General features: G+C 41.6%; 1 protein-coding gene across 2 annotated transcripts in view; it reads right to left on the reverse strand.

Annotated features, from left to right (window-relative positions):
• Window positions 1-15,595, reverse strand: part of LOC124234250 (trafficking protein particle complex subunit 10) — a 102,237-nt gene that overhangs the window by 14,046 nt on the left and 72,596 nt on the right. For both annotated transcript variants that reach the window (XM_046651499.1, XM_046651500.1), the window contains 4 exons: window positions 15,328-15,557; window positions 8,610-8,710; window positions 6,584-6,710; window positions 5,011-5,181 (listed from right to left, as the gene is read on the reverse strand). In XM_046651499.1, coding sequence (XP_046507455.1) covers window positions 5,011-5,181; window positions 6,584-6,710; window positions 8,610-8,710; window positions 15,328-15,557 — 629 coding nt within the window. The remainder of the gene's footprint in view (window positions 1-5,010; window positions 5,182-6,583; window positions 6,711-8,609; window positions 8,711-15,327; window positions 15,558-15,595) is intronic.

A 15,595-nucleotide genomic window follows, 5' to 3' on the forward strand; every position in this document is an offset into this window, starting at 1 on the left:
GTATGGAAGGCCCTTTCCATCTGCCGATATAGTATTGGACTCTGATTACCACCAACTATACCGCTATTCCATTGAGGCTGGTCTAATACAAAAGGAACTAAATGAGTACGTGGATAATCATTCACCTAAGCCGGACACATTGGCTGCCGATATATCTTGCCAGGTAAATCCTGGAGATGTGGTACATTTAAAGGAATGGAAAACACATTCTGATGGGCTAAGCCTAAAATGGAAAGGACCTTCTCAAGTCGTTCTAAGTACCCCCACAGCTGTAAAGTTAAAAGATCATACTTCTTGGACTCATATTTCCTGAATGAAACCTATGACTTCTTTATAGGACAAAGCTGATCCATATCCTGCTGTTCAACTGGACTACTCCTGTGAACAAACTCATGATTTAAAACTACTTTTTAGAACAAAATGAGCCCTATCTTCATTATTTTCCTCTTATCTCCTTTTGTAATTACAGACAATTCTTTTTTAAAATGGGCTCAACATTATGCTGAGCTCCGGAACCAAACCCCATGTTGGAGTGAGGACTCTTGCCTCTGTCTAGTACTTCCGGCCTCCCCTGGTGGGTCCCTCCCCTCCAGGGTACTGATTGACATGCAATGCTTCCCTTTACCACACAATATATTTCTAGCTCTTCTCTTCTACAAGATTCATCTATTACTAATCATAATGTCTCCCTGTGGCCATCTGTCTCTGATACCTGGGAGCTCCCTGGCCACAATCAAACTTTTCCTTCAACTCTACTGCCCAAATACTAACTAGATTCGCCTTGTCACAGGTGGATCATAAACAACGGGTTCCTAAAGTAAAGTCCCCAACCTATCGATATACAGAGGATGGACTGTATCAAATTTGGGACGAATATATTTGGCTCACTCCTACTAATGGTCAACTCAGTCAAAAGGCCACTCTATGTTGGGAACAAACCAATCACACTTGTGATACATGGCCTAATAGGACCCAACCTATGGGACAAATTCCCTGTCAGATGTGTTCTCCTGTCATAGCCTTAAAAAATATTGACTGGTTTGGGACTGACTGGGGTAGATGGCCCAGCATATGTTGGTTAGCCCCTAACAGCACTCAGTGGTTATGTGGCTCCAACTTATGGCCTTGGCTGCCGCCTGGATGGATTGGACGGTGCACCCTAGGCTTCATCTGGGTGCAAGGTAGAACTACATTTACTGTATCTCCTCCCGCTAACCTACCCAACCTGCAACAGCGCTGGACCCGCTCTGTCTTCCACTGGTATGATCACCTTGCCTCAATTTTCCTTCCCCAATTAGGAATCGAAAGTGTCATCTGGCACATGGAAGCCCTAAACAAATTTACCGTGAAGTCATTAAACAATACACAACATATCCTTTCACTGCTCAATTCAGAAGTGTCCCAAATGCGTAAGGCAGTCCTCCAAAACCGAATGGCACCGGATGCCTTACGGCAGCACGGGGGGCACTCGTGCCATTATAGAAACTGAATGTTGTGTCTATATTCCCGACTACCACCAAAACATCTCTGGCCTCCTATCCGATACACGTCACCAAATTAAATCTATGTCTGACCCTACACTATCCCTGAGTGATTGGTTGAACTCCTGGTCAGGACCAGGTCTCCAGACTATTATCAAAGCTTTATTCATTAGGTTAATCATATTGCTTGTATTTCTTATTATAATTTGTTGTCTATTTTATTGTTTGTCTTCCACACGCCAAAAACGTTTCACGTCCTGGACCACTTCCCATCAAATGATTCTCTCGTCTCCAGAGGCTCTGTGTACCTTGTCTGCCTTGGACTCTGCGGGCACAACCTTCCAGTCCACTGAACTTCCTGCCTATACCCCCATGGCCCCATTCAGGGACAGCTCTATGACCTTGTACAGCTGGAAGTAGTTACAGAAAACTGACCATCATCCATATCCCCAAAGGATTTCGGGGCCAAATGGGTTCAGGGGGCGTTTTATGATGTGGATCAAGGCTGCCCCAGGGAGAGAAGCCCAAGGCCTTCTGGCCTACATGCTGATCTATATCAGCCTCTGGGAAGTATAGGATGTCTTGACCTGATTCATATCTAAAGTTATATGATCACACGATAACCAGACCCCACCTGCATGATACCATTTTAATAACTTTTTTACATGATATTTCCTTTGTCTAGTAAAAAATAACCCACATACCTATGCCTTATAAATTTAGCCCTACCCTCAACACAATGCAGCTCTTCACTGCCCATGGATCCTGTTCCCATGCTGTTCTCTGAATAAAGGAGCACAACCACCAGACCTTGGGAGTCCAAGAAATCTTTCTTTTGACCCCTCGGCTCGCTGAGCCTGAATCAGCAGGGACACACATACAAAACAGAGAAAGACTGGCACAGACATTAGCTCAGGGTGAATCTTCCTCAGCAACAAAAACAAAACAAAACAAAAAACAACCAACAAGAAACTTTTGTGCTTCAAAGGACACCATCAAGAAAATGAAAATACAACCCATAGCATGGGAGAAAACATTCGCAATTATATTTATGATAAGAGACTGGTATCTAAAATATATAAAGAACTCCTACCACTCAATAATAAAAAGACAACCCTATTATAAAGTGGGCAAAGAATATGAATAGACATCTTTGATATACGAACGGCCAATAAGCACATGAAAGATACTCAACATCATCAGCCATTAGGAAAATGCAAAGCAAAATCACGAGATACACACTTCACACCCATTGGGATGGCTATCATCAAAAAGACAACAAAACAAGTGTTGACAAGTACGTGGAAACTGGAACCCTCATATGTTGCTAGTGGGGTAAAGTGACGTCTGTTAGAAAAACAGTTAAGCAGCTTCTCAAAAAGTTAAACACAGAGTTACCACACGATCCAGCAACTCCACCTAGGTGTTCACCCAAGAGAACTGGATACATGCGTACACAGAAAATTTTACACAAGGATCTTCATAACGTCATTATTCACAATAGCCCCAAAGTGGAAACAACCCAGATGTCTAGCCACTGATAAATGGAAAAACAAAATGTGGCCTGCCCACACAATGGAATATTATTCAGCTATCAAAAGGAACAAAGACTTGATATATGCTACAAAATGAATGCACCTAGGAAACACTGCCAAGTGAAAAGCCAGTCACCAAAAGGCCACACGTCATATGATCGATCTCGTGTATGTGAAATGCGCGGAACAGGCAAACCCACGGACAGCTGGGCCTGTGGAGTGGTGGTTGCCCAGGATTGAGAAGAAGGAACAGGAGTGACTGTTAATGGGGCACAAGGTTTCTCTCTGAAATGATGAAATTGTTCTCAATTAAAATTACGGTAATGGTTGCACAACTCTGTCAATACACTAAATTCATTGAATTGTACACTTCAAATGGGTGAACTCTACGGTATATAAGTTATGGCTCAATAATGCTTTTTTAAAAAAGTGCTATCTCTATTTCTGGTCCCCAGAATACCAGTTGTGAAAAGAGCAAGCCACCAGATATTCCTCTCTGGCCTTTTACTCAGCTTGTACAGTTCTAAAGGAGAAGTTTTTCCATACTCTTAACTTGAAGAGGAAGCAAATCAGACAGGAAAGTAACAGTGAGAACTGCGAAGCAGTGAGCCGACTTCTGCGGCAAGCAAACCAGATGGACGTATGCAGACTCCTGACTGTGGGAGTGATCTGCATGTTCAGCTGCTGTTAACACATCAAAAGGTATCTGCTTGTATGACAAGAAGACAAATTATGCTAGTGATTATGTTAACTCTAATTTAGCTAAGAGCAGCGTTAAATAAAACAGGAGAGTCAAATTTCAGTGGGACAATTTCAGTAGTACAGAGAAGAAAAGGAAAACCACAAAACTGTCTATTTACAATTTGGTTTACGTAACAAAGTCCAATAACCCCACTAAAGAATCAAAAGACACAATTCTATTCACCTAGCTCAAGGCTACTTTTAGCTTCATACTTAATGCGCAGGTTATGAGATAATCTTCACAACACTGGTTAAGAAAATTTCTGTAGGAGCTGGCCCGGTGGTGCAGTGGTTAAATGTGCACATTCCACTTCGGTAGCCCGGGGTTTGCCAGTTCGGATCCTGGGTGCGGACATGGCACCACTTGGCCAAGCCATACTGTGGTAGGCGTCCCACATATAAAATAGAGGAAGATGGGCATGGATGTTACCTCAGGGCCAGTCTTCCTCAGCAAAAAGGGGGGGATTGGCAGCAGATGTTAGCTCAGGCCTAATCTTCCTCAAAAAAATTTTAAAAGTAAAAAAAAAATAAAAAAAGTAAATAAAAAAGAAAACTTCTGTAATACTTTCAGTTTTTCTTTTAAAAAACTAGAGACATGCCTTCATAAAGCAACCCCACTGAGGAGTAGCTTATGATCAAGATGAAAAGACTCTGAGAAACACTTCCAGGACATTACTAAGTCAACGTGAGGAAGAGAAATGGGACAAGAGATCAGCAGTCTTTGGTCTTTATAGATTATAAACGTTTTACAGGGGCCGGCCTGTGGTGGAGTGGTTACGTTCCAGTTCGTGGCCTCCACTTTGGCGGCCCAGGGTTTGGCCGGTTTGGACCCTGGGTGTGGACCTAGCAGTGCTCATCAGGCCATGCTGAGGTGCCGTCCACGTAGCACAACTAGAAGGACCTACAGCTAGAATACACAACTATGTACTGGGGGCTCTGGGGAGAAGAAAAAAAGAAGATTGGCAATGGATGTTAGCTCGGGTGCCAATTTTTAATAAAAAAAATAAAGTAATAAAAATAAACAAATAAAGAAATATCTTAGAACCGCCACCAAGAGTGTATCAGACAGTCACTTGAAAAGGACCTGGGGTTCTAAAATCCAGCCAGTCAAGGACTTAACTATTCTCCTTGATCTGTTGTTTCACTATATTGAAAGACTCTGTCTATCCGGTTTTTGGGGGATTATAAAGGACACGTGCCACCTTTCATTTTCCCAACCCACACCCCCACCAAAAAAACAATACAATACATACAAAAAAATTTTCGACTTGAAATTCGTAAGTATACGGCTTTAAGGAGATAGACAGGCGTTCCTCAGCAGCCGGGGAGAATCCCACGGAGAAGCGGCAATGCAGAGACGGGGGAGGCTCCTGGGTCCACTGCAACTCCCAGACAAAGAACACCGACTGCTTGCTGGAGATGCGCTGCAAAACGAGTCGGCCGTCACGGTACATCAGGGCGAAACAGGCATCCCAGTGCAAAGCCGCTGCCTGCCCCGGCATGTGTGCGGCGAGGAGAGGCCGCCCACAGAGCCCTGCTGCCCCACACTGCGCATGAGCTGCCTGCGGTCCGGCGTCCCCACCACCGCCCTCCGCTCCTCCAACCTGACCTCGCCCCCAACAAAGACTGCACAAAGTTGGTAAGAAGGTTTTAATTCCCTATGATTCCATAAGCTTCAGAGCATAGGGCATTACAAAAAAAGCATAAAGAATGTTTATTGGTTAACAGTATCCCATACATTTCCAAAAGGGGAAATGCTGTCAACCAATTTAAAAGGACGTCTTTACATCCACGCCAATTACTTTGCATTTAACATTAAGTTAAATGAGGAACTAACACCGCTCCCAATTCATGCATGAAGTCCACAGCTACAAGCATGGTAACAGACTTGGGTAGCATTTGAAACAGGTCAAAGGTTAGTTGGGAAGAATCTTTTGAAAATGCTAAAGATCAGACATCCATTACGAAAAGCTTTGTTCTAAACACTCAGCATTTATTATCTAAAAACATGTGACGGGGCCGGCCCAGAGAAGCAGCAGTTAAGTTCGCATGCTCCTCTTCGGTGGCCCAGGGTTCACCAGTTCAGATCCTGGGTGCAGACTTATGCACCACTTACTGAGCCATGCTTTGGCAGGCACCCCACATATAAAGTAGAGGAAGATGGGCATGGATGTTAGTTCAGGGCCAATCTTCCTCAGCTAAAAAGGAGGAGGATTGGTGGCAGATATTAGCTCAGGGCTAATCTTCCTCAAAAAAGAGTAAAAAATTAAAAACAAAATAAATAAATAAATGAAAACATGTGACAAATGAACAGAAAAAGCAAGGTCAGGACTCAGCCAGGCAGCGTGCACATGAATATGACTCCTTTCCAAAGTTACACCAACACTGAAGATCGCTTCCTTGGGCACAGGTAGGTGCTGCACTACAGGCAGAAGGGGACAGCCACCACTTCCCATGGATGATGGTGTCCATGCAGTCAACTTGGGACTACAAATAAGCCTGTAGTTACATGAATCTGTGCATAGAGCAGGACAAGTCTAAGACTTAACCCTTCTGAAAATACAAATATCTGTCTGTTTCCTAACCCATCCATTGTGCCACTCAGTCCACAAAGTGAAATGCGAACATGCACATCGTGGCAACAAAGCTGTCGTTTCAGAGCAGCCTTAAATGTGCAAGCGCTTTTGACTAATCCCCAGTAAGACCACTCTCAGTCTGAAAGCACACGTCCCTCTCATCAAAACACGATGAATGCTCCATCTTACACTCTTCTTCTCACGCTGTCTTCTGTTAAGAAGTTTATGCTCAATTCTAGAAAAGAGTTACCTGCTGGGATTTCGTGTTTAGCGGAATTAGTTGCAGGTCGGTACCATCACCGGTATCTACAAGTTTACTATCTGACAGCTGAAAGTCAAGTTCTGACAAATTCTGGACACAAACTTGAACATACTTCCTAAAGTAGAAAAAGAAAACAGATTTTGGCATTTAAGAACTTTATTAAATATATTTTGGCTTTGTGAATATATTTGGCTTTCTGGGGAATTGAAAGAGTGACATAGCAAAATAAGAACCAGTTGTTACATATATTCCTATTTTCGATTTCACATGTAAAAGTATTAGAAAAGGGCCAGCCCTGTGACGCAGTGGTTAAGTTCGGCATGCTCTGCTTCAGCAGCCTGGATTCACAGGTTCGGATCCCAGGTGCAGACCTACACCACTTGTCAGTCATGCTATGGCAACAACCCACACATAAAATAGAGGAAGACTGGCACAGATGTTACCTCAGGGCTAATCTTCCTCAGCAAAAAGAAAAAAGTGTCAGATAAAAAAATCTAAGCAATTTCTGATAAAAAATGGATCAAAGAATATTGTTTCTGATACAGTATCATTAAATGATTACAACTGATTTTCCTAAACATGTAGTAGATTGCAGTGAACTGTGTAGGAAAGGGCAACGCTACTCTTCATCATCAGAGGCAATGGGCACACACTGAGAAACTCAGTACAGGGTTCACTTTAATTTCTGCTACAGGTAAAGAGGAGTTTTGAAAAGCCAGTCTTAAATAAAGCAACTCAGGTTCTAGTGAGAACTGCTGATGTGTTTAACCATTAATGTCTGTAGTTCCCTCACAGTGATCTGAAGGAAAAAACCCTGCTACCATAATGTTCCACTCTAAAAATGGTCCTGGGGCCGCCCCGTGGCTGAGTGGTTAAGTTTGCAAGCTCTGTTTCTGTGGCCTAGGGTTTCGCCAGTTTGGATCCTGGGCGTGGACATGGCAATGCTTGTCAGGCCATGCTGAGGCGGCGTCCCACGTGCCACAACCAGAAGGACTCACAACTAAAATACAGAACTATGTACCAGGGGGATTGGGGCAGGGGGAGGAGAAGACTGACAACAGTTGTTAGCTCAGGTGCCAATCTTAAAAAAAATAAAAATAAAAATGGTCCTGACATTTTTGTTTCCAAATTACCTGAACATCATCAACGGATGAAAGCAAAAGGGGAATGTTACAATGAGAGGCCAGACTCTCCCTGAGCCTAGTGATCAATGTGAGCATCATCACTTCCAGTGGGACGCCAGACACTGTGTGTCCCCTGATGTGTGACACACGAAGCACAGGACACCACCTCCAAACATTCTTGTCCAAAGGCTGATTCTGGATCTCAGCAAGCCTCTAGAGCAGTGGTTCTCAAGTGGGGGCAATTTAGGCCCCCCAGGGGACACTGGGCAATGTCTGGAGACATTTGTTGTTGTCACATTGGGGGTGGGGAGGATGGGGAGTGTCACTGGCATAAAGGAGGAGAGCCAGGGTGCTGCTAAACATGCTACAGTGTGCAGGACAGCCCCCACGGCCCCCAGCCCCCACAACAAAGGGTTATCTGACCCAAAGCATCAGCAGGGCCAAGGTTGAAAAACGCTGTTCTAGAGGTGACTACCAATTGACAGGGTAACTAGTTAAACAAATCCAAGAGGATGTGACCAGTCTAATCTAGAATGGTGAACTTTCTAGAGGACAACTGACCCAAGTTTGTCAATGAGCCAATGGCTTGAAAAAAGGGAAGGAGAGATAAAAAGGGGTCTCGTAATCAAATGGTGACTTTGTTTGGATCCCACATCCCACAAACCAACTGCGGCGCAACATCATTTTTGAGACAGCTGGGGAAATCCGAATATCGACTGGGTGTTGTAGGACACCAGGGAGTTACTCGGAATTTTAACATGTGGAAGATGGCATCATGGTTATGTAAGAAAACGGGCTCAATGTCACCACGGCCAGGCTATGAACAGCAAGGGTCTCCGCATAGGAGAGCCTGGGACAGGACCAGGGCCTGGAGTGCATGCCTCTTTTACCGTGTTCCGGCTGACAGCAAAGAGTGTCTGGTCCTGAAGGGTACGCTGAAGGTCAGTGCGATGACGGTGGAGTAGATGGACCATGGGCAATCGATGGACACCTGAGGAGAAACAGGGATGCACATGCAGACCACTCCCCTGAGTAGGAAAAATGGGTGAACTATTTTTTTTTTTTTTAGTTTAAATAAAATGAATAATTGAAAAAAAAAAAAAAGAGTATGAAGAAAAGTAGTAGGATAAAAGGCTAAGAAACACAGCCACCTTCCACCCCTGGCAACCAGCAATCTATTCTCTGTATCTATGAGCTTGTTTTATTTTAGATTCCGCATATAAATGAGATCGCACAGTGTTTGTCTTTCTCTCTGTCTTATTTCACTTAGCATATGCCCTTGAAGTCCATGCACGTTGTAACACACAGCACGATTTCCCTCTTTTCTACAGCCGAATAATATTCCATTGTATATACACCACAATTTCTTTATCCATTCATCCATCAATGGACACTTCGGTTGTTTCCATACCGTGCTATCGTGAATAATGCTGCAATGAACATGGGGATGCATGTATCTTTTCAAGTTAGCGGGTTTTTTCCTTCAGATAAATACCCAGAAGTGGAATTGTTGGATCATATGGTAGTTCTATTTTTAATTTTTTCAGGCCCCTCCACACTACTTTCCATAGTGGCTGCACCAATTTGTGCTCCCACCAACAGTACACAAGGGCTCTCTTTCTTTCACATCCTTGCCAACACTTGCTATTTCTTGTCTTTTTTGTAATAGGCATTCTAACAGGTGTGAGGCGCTATCTCAGTGTGCTTTTGATTTGCATTTCTCTAATAATTAATAATGTTGAGCACCTTTTCATGTACCTGTTGGCCATCTGTATGGAAAAATGTCTATTCAGATCTTCTGCCCATTTGTTAATCAGGTTTTTATTTTGCTATTGAGTTCTATGCGTTCTTTATATATTTTGGGTATTAGTTCCTTATCAGATTTATGATTTGTAAATATTTTCTCCCATTCGGTAGGTTGCCTTTTCATTTCGTGGATGGTTTCCTTTGCTGTGTAGAAATTCTTTATCCCACTTGTTTGTTTTTGCTTTGGTTGCTTTTGCTTTTGGAGCCAGATTTAAACAGTCATCGCTAAAGCCCACGTCAAAGAGCTCACCACCTATGTTTCCTTCTAGGAGCTTCATGGTTCCAGGTCTTAAGTTCAAGTCTTTAATCCATTTGGAGTTAACTTTTGTATATGGTGTAAGATGGTAGTCCGGTTTTACTCCTTTGTATGTGGCTGTCCAGTTTTCCCAACATCATTTATTGAAGAGACTGTTCTTTCTCTATTATATATTCGCGGCTCCTTTGTTGTAAATTAATTGACCAAGTATGTGCAGGTTTATTTCTGGGCTCTCTATTCTGTTCCATTGATCTGTGTGTCTGGTTTTTATGCCAATACCATACCGTTTTAATTACTATAGCTTTGTAATATACAGTCATGCGTCACTTAACAGGGCTGCATTCTGAGAAATGCCTCCTTAGGTGATTTTGTGGTTTGCCAAAATCATAGAGTGCACTTGCACAAACCTAGATGGCATAGCCTATTACACATTTAGGCTATATGGTACTAATCTTATGGGACCACCGTCGTGTCGCATATGCAGTCTGTCATTGATCAAAACACCGTTATGCAGCACATGGCTGAGTTTGAAATCAGGGAGCATGATGCCTCCAGCTTCATTCTTCTTTCTCAAGATTGCTTTGGCTATTCAAGGGCTTCTGTAGTTCCATATAAATTTTAGGATTGTTTGTTCTATTTTTGTGAAAAATGCCACTGGAATTTTGATAGGGATTGTGTTGAATCCATATATTATATTGGGTGATATGGACATTTTAATAATATCAATTCTTCTAATCCACAAGCAGAGTATCTTCCCATTTATTTGTGTCTTCTTCAATTTCATTCATTGTAATTTTCTTTTTTTTATTCTGAGGAAGACTGGCCCTGAGCTAACATCCATGCCCATCTTTCTCTACTTTGTATGTGGGACGCCTATCACAGCATGGCCTGACAAACGGTGCCATGTCCACACCCGGGATCTGAACTGGTGAGCCCCAGGCCGCCAAAGCAGAACGTGAGAACTTAACCACTGCGCCACCGGGCCAGCCACTGTAGTTTTCAATATACAAGTCTTTCATCTTGTTGGTTAAATTTATTCCTAGATATTTTATTATTTTTGATGTAACTGTAAAAGGGATTCTCCTAATTTCTCTTTCTGATAGTTCATTATTAGTGTAAAGAAATGCAACAGACTTTTGTATATTGATTCTGTATCCTACAACTTTACTGAATTTGTTTACTAGTTCTAACAGTTTTTTGATGGACACGTTAGGGTTTTCTATATATATCATGGCATCTGCAAATAGTGACAATTTAACTTCCTCCTTTCCAATTTGGATGCCTTTTATTTCTTTTTCTTGCCTAATTGCTCTGGCTAGGACTTCAATACTATTTTGAATAAAAGTGGCAAGAGTGGATATCCTTGTCTTGTTCCTGACCTTAGAGGAAAAGGTTTCAGCTTTTGACCATTGAGTATGATTATTAGCTGTGAACTTGTCATATATAGCCTTTATTATGTTCACATACATTCTCTCTAAACCCACTTCGCTGAGAGTTTTTATCATAAATGGATGTTGAATTTTGTCAAATGCTTTTTCTGCATGTACTGAAATGATCATATAATTTTCATCCTTCATTTTGTTAATGTGGCGTATCACACTGACTGATTTACAGACACTGAACCATCCTTGCATCCCTTGATCAAATCCCACTTGACCATGGTGTATGATCCTTTTAATGTATTGTTGAATTCAGTTTGCCAAAATTTTTTGAGAATTTTTGCACCTATGTTCATCAGGGATATTGGCCTGTAGTTTTCTTTTCTTGTAGCATCCTGGTCTGGTTTTGGTATCAAGGTAATCCTGGCCTCATAAAATGAGTTTGGAAGAGTTCTTTCCTCTTCTCTTTTTTGGAAGTCTGAGAAGGACCGGTATTAATTCTTCTTTGAATGTTTAGTAGAATTCACCAGGGAAGCTGTCTGGTCTTGGACTTTCGTTTGTTGGGAGGTTTCTGATTACTGATTCAATCTCCTTACTAGTAATCAGTCAATTCAGCCTTTTCTATTTCATCATGATTCCGTCTTGGTAGGTTATATGTTTCTAGGAGTTTATCCATTTCTTCTAAGTTGCCCAATATGTTGGCATATAATTGTTCATAGTAGTCTCTTATGATCCCTTATATTTCTGTGGTTACCAGTTCTAACAGTTCCTCTTTCGTTTCTGATTCCATTTGAGTCCTCTCTCTTTTTTCTTGGTGAGTCTTGCTAAAGATTTGTCAATTTTATCTTCTCAAAGAACCAGCTCTTAGCTTCACTGATCTTTTCTATTGTCTTTTTAGTCTCTATTTCATTTATTTCTGCTCTAATCTTTGTTATTTCCTCCCTTCTACTAAGTTTGGGCTTCGTTTGTTCTTCTTTTTCTAGTTCCTTGAGGTGGAATACTAGGTGGTTTGAGACTTTTCTTGTTTATTGAGGTAGGCATTTATCCCTGTGAACTTCCCTCTTACTACTGCTTTCACTGCATCTCATAAATTGTAGTATGTTACATTTCCATTTTCTTTTGTTTCAAGATATTTCTTGATTTCTCCTTTGACCCATTGGTTGTTCAGCAGTATGCTGTTTAATCTCCACATATTTGTGAATTTTTCAGTTTTCTTCATGTAATTTATTTCTAGCTTCATACCACTATGGTTGTAAAAGATGTTTGATATGGTTTCAATCCTCTTAAATTTATTAAGACTTATTCTGTGGCCTAATATATGATCTATCTTGGAAAATGTTCCATGTGCACTTGAGAAGAATCTGTATTCTGTTGCTTTGGGATGGAGTGTTCTGTAAATGTCTGTTAAGTCCATCTGGTCTAACGTGTTTAAGGCAAATGTTTCCTTACTGATTTGCTGTCTGGATGAAAGCGAGGTATTAAAGTCCCTCGTTATCACTGTATTGCTGTCTGTTTCTCCCTTTAGGTTTGCTAGTCTTTGCTTTATATATTTAGGTGTTCCTATGTTGGATGTATAGATAATTACAAATGTTTTCCTCTCGTTAGACTGACCTATCATTATGTAACACCCTTCTTCGTCTGTTATTACAGTGTTTGTTTTAAAGTCTATTTTGTTTGATCTAAGTATAGCTACTCCAGCTCTCTTTTGTTTTCCATTTGCATGGAATATCTTTTTCCATCCCTTCCCTTTCAGTCTGTCTTTACGTCTACAGTGAGTCTCTTGTAGGCAGCGTAGAGATGGGTCTTGTTTTTTTATCCATTCAGCCACTCTATGTCTTTAGATTAGAGAATTTAGCCCATTTACATTTAAAGTAATAATTGATATGTATGTGCTTATTTTTTTAATTTTGTTGACTGTTTTATGGCCATTTTTGTAGTTCCTCTCTGTTCCTTTCTTTTGCTCTTGCTCTCTTCCTTTGCGGTTTGATGACTTTCTTTAGTGGTATTCTTATTCCTATTTATCTTTTGTGCATTTACTATAGGTTTTTGCTTTATGGTTACCATAAGGCTTACGTATAACAACATATGTATAACAGTCTATTTTTAGTTGGTAACAACTTAAGTTTGATTGCATTCTAAAGCTCTACATTCCCTCCCCCAAGTTTTATGTTTCTGATATCACATTTTACATCTTTTTATCTTGCGTATCCCTTAACTACTATAATCAGTTATTTTTACTATTTTTGTATTTTAGCCTTCATACTAGCTCTATGAGTGATTAATCCACTATCTTTACTATATGTTTACCTTTCCAGTGAGATTTATTTTTCCATGTGTTCTTGTTACTAATTAGCACCTTTTCTTTTCGTCTTAAAGACATCCCTTTAACATTTCTGCAAGGCTGATTGAGTAGTGATGAACTCCTTTAGCTTCTGCTTGTCTAGAAAACTCTTCCTCTCTCCTTCAATTCTGAGTGATAACCTTGCTGAGTAGAGCATTCTTGGTGGGAAGCTTTTTCTTTCAGCACTTTGAATATATCATGCCACTCCCTTCTGGCCTGCAAAGTTTCTGCTGGGAAATCCGCTAATAGTCTTATAGGGGTACCCTTGTTTGTAATAAGCTGCTTTTCTCTTGCTGCTTTTAAGATTCTCTCCTTGTATTTAGCTTTTGACATTTTTAACTATAATGTGTCTTGGTGTGGATCTCTTTGGGTTCATCTTGTTTGGAACTCTCTGGGCTTCCTGGATCTGGACGTCTGTTTCCTTCCCCAAGTTAGGGAAGTTTTCAACCATTATTTCTTCCAATGAAATTTCTACCCCTTTTTCTCTCTCTTCTCCTGCTAGGAGCCCTATTATAATGCAAATGTTACTCTGGTTTGATGCTTTCCCACAAGTCCCTATCTTCACTGTTTTTCATTCTTTTCTCTTCTTGCTGCCTCTGATTGGGTGAGTTCTACTGCCTTGTATTTGAGTTGACTAATCCTTTCTTCTGCTTCACCTGGTCTGCTGTTGAACACCTCTGGCATATTTTTCAGTTTAGTTATTATATTCTTCAGCTCTGTGACTTCTACTTGGCACTTTCTTATTATTTTCCATCTCTTTGTTGAAGTTCTGACTGTGTTCATCCATTCTATTGCCCACGTCAGTGAGAATCCTAACAACCATTACTTTGAACTCTTTCTCAGGCAAATTACTTATCTCTGTATCATTACAGTGTTTCCCTTAAGTTTTATCTTTTTCTTCTGCTTGGAATATATTCCTCTGTTTCTTCAATTTGCTTGACTCTGTTGGTTTCTATTCAGCAAACAAAACCACCACTTCTCCCATCTTGGAGGAGTGGCCTTGTGTAGGAGATGAACCTTGGCGTTCAACCCTCTCCTAGCTCTTGGTAGTCTCCCAAACCTTTGTGCTTGTCCAGGCGGCCTATTATATTTTCAGTAGCTCCCAGTAATTGAGGATGTGCCAAGTCTGTCAGTGTCCCAGAGGGGAGGATCTCAGCACCTAGATTCAGGCTGACTGGAAGCCAGACCCTCAGGTAGCAGCTTTTAAAAGAATACAAATATACACAGTCCTATGGGACCACAAGCCTACACTTCTACACATGGGCTGTTCAAAAGCCTTCAGAACAGATATTTGTGTTACAAGACATGGACACACCTGGAATAAGCACAACGTTAACAACATGTTCCGTGAGCTAACAGACTGTGGACCTAGGATCAAAGTCATGAACCTCTCAAATAACTGTCAATAAATATCAGCACCAAAGCATAAAATGACAGAAGTTCTTGCTTGCTAAGTTTGATGTGATGTTCCAGGGCACAGAAATGAAGCACAGCACGACACAGCACTCCCTGCAGCCCAAGCACGAGGATGAATGGACCACGGACCCAAACCCACCTCCACCTAAGCAAACACTCTATCTTTTACAATAAACTGTCCTTCCCTCTTGAGTTGGAATAGAAAAGTTTGCCTTTGTCCTTACAAGATGCACCCTGTATCTAAGAAGCGGTGATCCACAGACAAGTGCCAAACCCAACGAGAGCCTGAGATATCAAGAACTAGAAATCTGCCACTTCAACAAAAGTTCTCTCTTATGTACTGTCTTTCACAACATGCAGGACAGACAGAGGCTGCCACCACAGGCTGAGCAGTTCCAGCCCCTCCTTACTTTGTGGTCCGTGGTAGCCATGCAGTGGCCAGCTTTCTGCGTGTCCTTATGCTTCCTATGGGGCTCAGTTACCCCCAGCACACTGCTTTCCCCTCCACTTGCTGGAGCTGAAGGTAAAGAGAGAACTTCCAGTTCAAATTCGATCATGTGGTATGCAGGCGCAGCAGGCAGACTGATGCTTGTGACCTTGTCAGAGGACTGCACCCGGAATGATGCATCAGAAGCTTTTTCTAGGAAAAATAGAAAAAGTCACTTCTAACACATTCCC

This window comes from Equus quagga, unplaced genomic scaffold (assembly GCF_021613505.1).
Source record: "Equus quagga isolate Etosha38 unplaced genomic scaffold, UCLA_HA_Equagga_1.0 73442_RagTag, whole genome shotgun sequence".
NCBI lineage: Eukaryota > Metazoa > Chordata > Mammalia > Perissodactyla > Equidae > Equus > Equus quagga.